The following is a 10,888-nucleotide window of genomic DNA, read 5'->3' as shown; positions in this document are numbered from 1 at the left end:
AAAGCTGTTGATGGGGTCACGAGCTCAACAGCCCACTAGTCTCTGTTCCTTCGCAACCCCTTTCATTCTTCCAAGTGCAATGCTGATTTTCAGTTAAGACGTGGTTCTGATTTTTCATTTGAAACTGTACATTAATGCTAACTTGCTTGATTAAATAAAGTGCATTGATTTTCCAATAAATTTCTCATTTTCTGAATCTAATTGAAAAAATAACAAAATTAGATCGTAATTTTCCAATAACAAAATTATATTTTAGTTATCAACAAGAGCAACTATTGTAGAATTGAAAGCCTAGTATTAGTATGATATTATTAAAACAGAAAGGAAATACAAGCAATTATGACTGATCTGCTAACTAATTCCTTGTGCTCAAATACACATCTCTGCATCTTGAATAGAGCAAATGTGCAATGACCCATTTTGGGCATTTGCTTCTTGTAATTTCTTGACAACATCTCTCATTGAAGGTCTTCTTCTTGGTTCAATTTCAGTACATCTCAAGGCCAACAAATACACATCAGTTACTTGTTCCACTATATCTGAATCATAGAATTCCTCCGCAAGGCCTGAATCTGCAATCCTTCTGATATCCTCTGTATCTCTCCATACACACCTACTCCATTCCACAATATCTGTTTGCTCCCCGAATGATGGATCCAATGCCTTCTTTCTTGTTATTAGTTCAAGCAAAACAATTCCATAGCTATAAACATCTGATTCCTTACTCTTCGTCTCTATAAATGCATTTTCTGTCAAAATCAACACAAATATGAGTACCAAATGAAGTACCTTTCCTAGCAGATTCTAGAGAATGTTTGCAAAAGAAGTTACCTGGTGCAATGTATCCTGGCGTACCGATAACCAAGCTGGAGGATGCCGATGCAGGAGATTGATCCAGAAGCTTAGCAATACCAAAATCTGAGATATGAGTCTCCATATCAGAGTCGAAGAGAATGTTTTCTGGCTTGACATCTCGATTCAACACTGGAGGATCGCAATCATAATGTAGATATGCCAATGCATGGGCAGTTCCAATGGCTATTCTGAAGCGCACATTCCACTCGAGAGTTGATGGAGCATTTTTTCCATGCAAAATATCACGAAGGCTCCCATTTTCCATTTGTCTATAGAGAATGAACCCATAATCTTTTCTTAACCAAAACTCCTCCAACCTGATCAGATTCCGGTGCCTGATTTTCCCTATGGTTTGAATTTCTCTAACCATACTTTTGTTTCCTCCGTTATTACTAAAAGCAATTTTCTTTGCAGCAAAAACTTTGTCCTTGCCTAATGAAGCTTTATAAACAGTGCCATGGGCTCCCCTTCCAATAATGTATCGATCATTTAGATTCTCAGTTGCTTCCATCACTTTGCTGAATAGTGAAGCTGGCCCCTCTTCTGCAGCAATCTCCGCGTCCTGCTTATGCCCTCTATGCAGGACAAATGTACATGCCAGTCCAACAAGAACAAAGGCAGAAGCCACACCACAGCCTATCATTGCAATTTCAACTTTAGTAAGGCCTTTTTTATTGCTTAATCGACTTGCACATGATCTCAAATTTCCATTCCCAGCACATGTGAAGCTACCTGACGGAGCACAATTGACACATAGGCCAGTATTGCCCACAAATGATGAGGGAGATGAGTTAAGAAAGGCCATCAAGGTGTCTGGTATTGGACCTGTGAAGAGATTGTATGAGACATTTACTCGGACCAATGTATGGATGTCACCAAGAACATTCAATGTTCCTGCAAGATTGTTGTTAGATATATCGAGTTGTTCTAGCTTGATTAAATCTCCCAGCTCTGAAGGTATTGCACCAGTCAATCCATTACTACTGAGATTCAATGCATATTGTAAACCTTTCAATGATCCAATCGAAGAAGGAATTTCACCTCCCAATAAATTTCCACCAATTTGTAGTTCTGTAAGCCTTTCCAGTTCTGACAGAAAATGCGGAATGCCTCCGGTAAACTGATTCTCCCTCAGAATCAAAGTGGATAAGTTAGTCCAATTCCTCAGACTCGAGGGAATTGGACCATTCAATGAATTGACGCCCACATCAAACTTGTATAATTTGTGACAATGTGATAACTGAGATGGTAAAGAACCAAAAAGTTGATTATATGAAAGATTTACCTCCTCAAGCTTTACAAGATTGCCAAGCTCAGGTGGTATAAGCCCTGTCAACTTGTTCCTGGAGAAGTCAATAGATGTAAGACCAGAACAGTTGCCCTGGCTTGGAGAAATTGGGCCTGATATTATATTGTTACTGATGTCCATGTGAGAAAGGGTTGGATTTTCTGCAAATTCAGGAAGGGTTCCGGAAATGTTATTATTTTTAAGGATCAATCTCCAGAGTGACGAACAGCGTCCAACATCAGAAGGAATGCTGCCTTGAAGTTGATTATGACCCAAATTTAGAACCCGTAGTTGCTTTCCAAAGCAAAGATTTGGTGGAATTTCACCGGTAAACTTATTATTAGTGAAATCCAGCTGCAATAAGCTGCTGTTGATTCCCAAACTTTGGGGTATGACTCCAAAAAAGTTATTATCATATAAAGAAATGTTCTTTAGATGCTTCAGCTTAGTCATCTCAACAGGCAGTTCACCAGAAAGGCTGTTATTGTACACAAGGAAGTACTCGAGACTTTGTATTCTCCAAATGCTTATTGGAATCTCCCCACTCAAATTATTAGTAAACAATTCAAGGTCCTGCAACTGAGTCAGCTTTCCCAATTCAGCAGGAATCGCTCCCTCAAGCTGGTTTTTATATAACTTTAAGCTTGTCAAGGACTTGCAATTTGCAAGTTCATGGGGAATTTTCCCAGACAATCGGTTTTCAGAAAGGTCTAGAGCAAAGAGCTTGTCTAGCAGGCCAAGGGAAGAGGGAATGCTGCCTGTTAAGTTGCTATGAACAATGGCTAAGATTGTTAAGCTAGTTGAATTTCCCAAATCAGATGGGAGGCCCCCACTGAAGCAATTGAATGAAAGGTCTAAAACACTCAAATTCTTGCAATTGCCAAAACCTAAAGGAATGCTACCTTGAAAACTATTATGAGCTAGAAATAAATAAACAAGGCTTTTTAGATTAGTGAGAGTCTTTGGCAAAGAACCAACCAACTGGTTCTCACCCAAATACAGCCCTTGCAATTTACTACAATTTCCAATTGTCTCTGGAACAGTACCAGATAACTTATTGCCATATAGCCATAGTTCTTGAACATGAGTCAAGTTACCCACACTAGTAGGGATTGAACCAGTGAAATTGTTATTATTCAAATACACAGATTCCAAACTCGAAATAAGAAACAATGATTCAGGTACCTTGCCAGACAGTGAATTAGAGTACAAAACCAAGAAACGTAAATGTTGCAGGTAGTTAAAATTATCAGGTACTTGTCCAGTAAAGCCATTGGAGGACAAATCCAAGTACTCGAGTAAACTACAACTAGCTAATTGAAAGGGTATTTGACCAGAGAAATTGTTATTACTCAAGTCCAAGGTTTGCAAAGTAGATAAATTTCCTATTTCCGGACCCAGTTGGCCAGAAATTCCATAACCGGAAAGGTTCACAGTGAGTATAGTGAAAGAAGTAGGGTGACATTGTATGCCTGACCATGAACAAGGAGTAGAGTGTGAAGAATCCCAAGTTGAATGTGATGGGAAGTAACACAGAATCTGACCTCACAACAAAAACTTCCCCACTTGAATGAATCTATTAGGAGTAACAATGAGCAACAAATTCAAGCAACACAAGCTGACCCAAATCATACACAATCAAAAATAACATTCACCACATGAACACAAATCTTTTTACGTGGAAAACTCCTCCGGTGTGAAGGATAAAAACCACGGGACCTCTCCTCCGGTCCAAGGAAATAAAGTTCACTATCACAAATATTGTCTTACAACTTACAGCAAGCTACAACCATCAAAATATGTAGCTATACCACAAACAACCACAAATAAATGTGTGGGAACACAATAGAGTGATCACAAAACACAGCTGTTGTTCTCAATACATTTAAAAAGTTCTACTCATCCAAAAATTAAACTGATCAGCCAGAATCAAGAGTTGGATGTTAGGAACAAGCTCACCAAAAATCAGCTCAATCCGACAAAGGATGACTGCCGAAAACGCTGAAGAAGATGAAGCTATGCAGAGCTAGAAGCAGAACAGGACAGCTTCGGATTCAGACCCAGAACTCAATCTCTGAACCTCCAAATAAAAATCCCTACGGTGAGAATCAAGAACAGAGAGCAAAGAACAACATATCCAAAAATCACAACGATCCAACGGTTGAAACTCCAGGAATCTCCAGAACACGGTGGCTGGTGCTGGATGGGGCTGTGCAGAAAAACCCTCTCCTCTCCTCTGTTTTTCTCACACGATTTCTGGTTGTGTGTCGATCAAATGAGAGCCAAAAAATATTAGGAATATGGCTGTTAGTTGAGGGGCATAATTGTAAAACAATAATTAGTTAGTGGACTTCAAAATATGGGCTTTTACCACATAGGAAGGGAACCCAAACCCAACAATTCTCCCCCTTCCCGACTATGTGGAAGAGGTGCCCAAACCGGCACTCAAACGGCATATTTCAAACTTCATTCTTGGTAGAGACTTTGTGCACATATCAGCACCATTATCATCCGTATGAATCTTCTCAAGCTCAATTGACTTAGAATCCAAAACATCACGGATCCAATGATATCTCACATCAATATGTTTAGATCTACCATGAAAAGTTGGATTCTTACCAAGATGAATAGCACTCTGGCTATCGCAAAATAAAACATACCTTTCCTGAGTAAAGCCAAGCTCATTCACAAATTTTTTCATCCATAGCAACTCCTTGCATGCTTCAGTAGCTGCAATGAACTCAGCCTCTGTAGTAGATAAAGCAATACATTTTTGCAACCTGGATTGCCATGCCACAGCTCCCCCTGCAAATGTAATCAAGTACCCAGAAGTAGACTTTCTAGAATCAATATCCCCAGCCATATCAGAATCAGTGTAACCACAAAGCATAAGCTTTTCAGACCCAAAACACAACTTCAAACCTGAAGTACCACGGAGATATCTCAATATCCATTTAACTGCATTCCAATGCTCCTTACCTGGATTAGAAAGAAATCTACTAACTGTACCAACTGCATGAGCTATATCTGGTCTAGTACAAACCATAGCATACATCAAACTTCCTACTGCAGATGCATAAGGAACCTTTTGCATGAATTCTTTCTCTTGCTCATTGGAAGGAGACTGCTTCACACTCAATCTAATAGATGTAGGGAGAGGTGTACTTACAGCCTTAGCCTTAGCCATATTGAACCGTTGTAGTACCTTCTCAATATACTTCTCTTGTGAAAGCCATAATTTCTTGCATCTTCTGTCACGAATGACCTTTATGCCAAGAATTTGCTTTGCCGGGCCTAAATCCTTCATAGAAAAAGACTTGCTCAAGTCTTTCTTCAAATTCATAATTCTGGAGGAGTTAGGACCTACAATAAGCATATCATCAACATACAACAGCAAAATGATAAAGTCATTGTCAGAAAAACTTTGCACAAAAACACAATGATCAGAAGTAGTCTTTTTGTAGCCTTGCTGAACCATAACAGACTCAAACTTCTTATACCACTGCCTTGGTGCTTGTTTTAAACCATACAAGCTCTTTTTCAACTTGCAAACATAATTTTCTTTGCCCTTCACCACAAAACCTTCAGGCTGCTCCATATAAATTTCCTCTTCTAAGTCACCATGAAGAAATGCAGTTTTCACATCCATCTGCTCAATCTCTAAATCAAGTGTAGCAGCTAAACCCAAGATAACCCTGATGGAAGACATCTTAACCACTGGTGAGAAAATTTCTTCAAAATCAATCCCCTTTCTCTGACTAAAGCCCTTGACAACTAATCTCGCTTTATACCGAGGGGATGATGAATTCTCTTCATGCTTCACCTTATAGATCCACCTATTCTTCAAGGCTTTTCTATCTTTAGGAAGCTTCACCAGTTCAAAAGTATCATTGTCATATAAGGATTGCATTTCATCTTTCATAGCAATAATCTATTTTGTCTTTTCCTCACTCTCAACAGCTTCTTGGTAGCATTCTGGCTCATCTGCATCTGTCAACAATACATACTCACTAGGAGAATACCTTGTAGATGGAATATGATTTCTGGTAGACCTTCTGACTGGAGCCTCTTGTTGTCCCTCAAGTGTCTCATACTGATCATCAGTTGCATCATCTATAGGAATATCAACCTCATCTGCCTCTTCAGTATTATCCTGAAGATCAACCTGATTTCTAACATCAACTGCAGCAGGTGTTGAAGCTGACGGAACTGGATCTACATCAACCAAGCTATTATTTTGAGGTTTTGGTTTCTCCATTTTGCCAATATCTTCAATAGTCTGATTTTCAATAAAGACCACATCACGGCTTCTATAAACTTTCTTCTCAATAGGATCATAACACCTATAGCCAAACTCATCTTGACCGTAGCCAATGAAGATACACTGTCTTGTCTTGGCATCTAGCTTGGACCTTTCATCTTTAGGAACATGAACAAAACATTTGCACCCAAATACCCGTAGATGATCATATGAAGGCTTCTTACCATACCAAAAACTATCAGGAACATCATTATTCAAAGGAACGGTAGGAGTAAGATTGATGACATGTGCAACTGCATACAATGCCTCACCCCAAAAAGAATTAGGTAGTTTTGCATCTGAAAGCGTACATCTAACTCTCTCCATCAAGGTTCTGTTCATCCTTTCTGCCAAGCCATTCAACTGTGGAGTCTTAGGAGGTGTCTTCTGATGTCTGATACCATGCTCTCGACAATAAGAATCAAATGGCCCACAATATTCACCTCCATTATCAGTACGAACACATTTCAACTTTTTACCTGTTTCTCTCTCAGCATAAGTGTGAAATTCTCTAAATGCACCGAGTACTTGATCCTTTGACTTTAACACACGAACCCAAAGCTTTCTTGAGTGATCATCAATAAAAGTCACAAAGTACTGTGCACCACCAAATGACTTATCCTTCAAAGGACCACATACATCTGAGTGTACTAGCTCTAACAACTCTTCTTTTCTAGAAGGAGGATGATGTTTAAAGGAGACCCGTTTCTGTTTTCCAGCCAAACAATGCTCACAAGTGTCTAACTCTCCACCTTGCAAACCAGAAAGCAAATTCTTCTTAGCTAGAATATTCAGACCCTTTTCACTGATGTGACTCAATCTCTTGTGCCATAATTCTGTTGAACTATCATTTTCAACTGCATTCACAAGATCTGTAGGGATAGTAGTCAGTAGCCAATACAAACCTGAACCTCTAAACCCTTTAGCCACAACCAAAGAGCCTTTATAAACAATGCCATGATTAAACAAATTGGTGCCATATCCATCATTATATAAAGCGTCACAGGATATCAAATTCAACCTCACATCTGGCGCATGTTTAACATTCTTAAGTATCAACTTCATACCAAGGTTGGTCACCACAGTTACATTGCCAATGCCCACTACTTCGGATACAGATCCATTTCCCATCCGTAAAGTTCCAAAATCACCAGGAGTGTAAGATGTGAAGAATTCTTTCTTTGTAGCAACATGGTGTGCAGCTCCACTATCAACTACCCAAAGAACCTCATTGCTGGCAACATTAATCATACTTCCATCATGAACAACAGCCAAATCAACTGAAGTAGCAACACTGACACGATCACCATTTTCATCATTGCCATTCTTTTCTTGCTTGCCTTTATTGGTTTTGTTATCCTTTTTCCACTTGTAACAGTACCGTTTGATATGCCCAGATTTACCACAATAATGACATTCAAGGCTCTTATACCTTGACTTTGATTTACTCCTACTCTTGCTTCTACTATTGTGATCATGACTTCTACTCTTGCTTCTCCCCCTGCTTTCAGTAACCAAAATATCTGACTGTGATGTGGAAGCGCCCTGAGTTCTCCTTCTTACTTCTTCATTCAGAACACCACTCTTCACATACTGCATAGTTACAACACCATCAGGAGCAGAATTTGTCAAAGATACCCTAAAGTTTTCCCAAGAGTCAGGAAGTGTATTCAACAACCAAAGTCTCATAATGTCCTCATCAAACTTGACACCCATATTGGATAACTGATCAAAGATACCCTGAAATTCATTTACATGGTCAAGTACTGAGCTCCCTTCTTTGTACTGCAGGCGTATGGCTTGCTTAAGTAAGAACAACTTGTTGTTACCAGTTTTAGAAGCATACAAAGATTCTAGCTTTTCCCACGAAGTTTTGGCATTTGTATCATTAACAATATGATTATATACATTATCCTCAACCCATTGCCTAAGAAAACCACATACTTGCTGATGCTCAAACTCCCATTCTTCATCAGACTTAGACTCAGGCTTACTAGTAGCAAATACAGGCAAATGTAGTTTCTTTAAAAACAAAAGGTCTTTCATCTTTCCTTTCCAAGTGTGATAGTTTGTGCCATCCAAACAAATCATTTTACTCATATTTACCTCCATAATTCAAACAAGCAAAAAATGCTCAATCAACAAAATAACTGCAGCTCTGATACCACTATGATGGGAAGTAACACAGAATCTGACCTCACAACAAAAACTTCCCCACTTGAATGAATCTATTAGGAGTAACAATGAGCAACAAATTCAAGCAACACAAGCTGACCCAAATCATACACAATCAAAAATAACATTCACCACATGAACACAAATCTTTTTACGTGGAAAACTCCTCCGGTGTGAAGGATAAAAACCACGGGACCTCTCCTCCGGTCCAAGGAAATAAAGTTCACTATCACAAATATTGTCTTACAACTTACAGCAAGCTACAACCATCAAAATATGTAGCTATACCACAAACAACCACAAATAAATGTGTGGGAACACAATAGAGTGATCACAAAACACAGCTGTTGTTCTCAATACATTTAAAAAGTTCTACTCATCCAAAAATTAAACTGATCAGTCAGAATCAAGAGTTGGATGTTAGGAACAAGCTCACCAAAAATCAGCTCAATCCGACAAAGGATGACTGCCGAAAACGCTGAAGAAGATGAAGCTATGCAGAGCTAGAAGCAGAACAGGATAGCTTCGGATTCAGACCCAGAACTCAATCTCTGAACCTCCAAATGAAAATCCCTACGGTGAGAATCAAGAACAGAGAGCAAAGAACAACATATCCAAAATCACAACGATCCAACGGTTGAAACTCCAGGAATCTCCAGAACACGGTGGCTGGTGCTGGATGGGGCTGTGCAGAAAAACCCTCTCCTCTCCTCTGTTTTTCTCACACGATTTCTGGTTGTGTGTCGATCAAATGAGAGCCAAAAAATATTAGGAATATGGCTGTTAGTTGAGGGGCATAATTGTAAAACAATAATTAGTTAGTGGACTTCAAAATATGGGCTTTTACCACATAGGAAGGGAACCCAAACCCAACAGAATGTATGGAAGAAGGCACATGAGTCCAGTGCCTTAAGAGTGACAATAGAGTAGACCCATCAGAGTTGAGAGCAAAAACAGCAGATAAAGACGACAGACATAGAAGCAAGAAATGGTTAAAAACGAGAGACATACCTTAACTGAGGACCTTTTAAGTTGGTTGGAATGGGGAGGAAGAAGAAAGAAGAAAGGCTGAAATGAGAGATGACAAACAGCAGTAAATAGTAATCAAGAATTGGTTGAGTGTTGAAGAAAATGAGAATTGTTTCATTAATATAGAATGGTAAGTGTGAAACCAGAATAGTTGTAACAAAATCAAGAAATTCCAACGATCGGTTCAAGAATTCGAGTTTCAGAGTTCCCACTTATTTTTTGGACTTTGACTTGAGAAAAGCGGTGGACTTGGGGGGACCACCTGTCCTCTTTACAAGATGCAGCTCTTTCCGTTTCCGTACCTGCGTGGTAATTATACCCCCCAAAGTATAATTACTATTTAGTCCCTCAAATTTGATGAATTATATTAATATCTTTATTCCATAATACTTGTCACATCTAAAATTTCAATCTCTTTAAAAAATATATTAAATTTGTCTAAATTATAATAAATTATTAAGCAAATTTATTATATTATTTTTAATTTAATACTAATTGTTTAAGAAAACTATTAAATAAAATAATAATTATTAGTCATATACAAATTGTAAATATGAAAAAAATAAATTTATTACTCATTAAAAATATTTTAGAACAAATTATTTTTTAAATATAACAAATATTATGAAATAGAGATAGTACTAAAAAATTTTAATTTTCAAAATTTAAATTATCTGATCTGTGTGTTATAATCATTAACGTCAAAAATGCTTTTAAGAGATAAATTACCATATAGTCTCTAGAACTTTATCAAATACATGAATAAGAACTTTATCAAATATTAATCATTATATATTTTTTTATTATTATTATTATATTGACTAAAAGAAAAAAAGCAAGAATTTTGTAGGTAAGGACTTACTAGTATAATAGAACGATAATGCATGGATGGTTTAATTTCAAAAATTAGAATCCTTATTACTTCATTTGATCAAAATCTAACAACTATGTAATTACTCCATTTTTATTATTAATAAAGTCTTATTTTATATTAATTCAAACCTAGTCTTTTTTTCTTTTTTTTTTTAAAAGGAAAGAAAGCAAAGTAGGATTTGGATGGGCATAAAACTATATATATATATATATATATATATATATATATATATATATATAACTTATGATGAAAAATATAACTTATGATGATTAATAAATTTGTGATATTTTAGTTTTAATTGAATCTATTTTCTTGGAAAATTTATTTTTGCAGTCTCTGTAAAAAAAAAAATTATATTATAGAATTG

The 10,888-nt window shown here is 37.3% G+C and overlaps 1 protein-coding gene across 1 annotated transcript; it reads right to left on the bottom strand.

Moving 5' to 3' along the window:
- Positions 1–275: 275 nt before the first annotated feature.
- Positions 276–9,666, bottom strand: LOC105637280 (uncharacterized). Its single transcript, XM_089726562.1, has 3 exons — positions 9,498–9,666; positions 832–3,660; positions 276–749 (listed from the first exon to the last, which is right to left on the bottom strand). The coding sequence occupies exons 1-3, from the start codon at positions 9,625–9,627 to the stop codon at positions 370–372; spliced, it is 3,339 nt and encodes a 1,112-aa protein (XP_089582688.1). The 5' UTR covers positions 9,628–9,666; the 3' UTR covers positions 276–369.
- Positions 9,667–10,888: the final 1,222 nt, after the last annotated feature.

Source organism: Jatropha curcas, chromosome 10 (assembly GCF_041381405.1).
Source record: "Jatropha curcas cultivar XTBG-Jc1 chromosome 10, XTBG_Jcur_1.0, whole genome shotgun sequence".
Lineage (NCBI taxonomy): Eukaryota > Viridiplantae > Streptophyta > Magnoliopsida > Malpighiales > Euphorbiaceae > Jatropha > Jatropha curcas.
Note: the sequence above shows the minus strand (reverse complement) of the source record. Positions and strands in the feature narration are given on the sequence as shown.

Excerpts from the sequence above, each read along its gene's own strand:
- LOC105637280 (XM_089726562.1), bottom strand. The coding sequence starts at position 9,627 with ATGTCTCTCGTTTTTAACCATTTCTTGCTTCTATGTCTGTCGTCTTTA. Across the intron at positions 3,661-9,497 it reads TCATGTGCCTTCTTCCATAC|ATTCAACTTGGGATTCTTCA; the intron begins ATTCTGTTGGGT and ends ACTTCCCATCAC. Across the intron at positions 750-831 it reads GCCAGGATACATTGCACCAG|AAAATGCATTTATAGAGACG; the intron begins GTAACTTCTTTT and ends TGATTTTGACAG.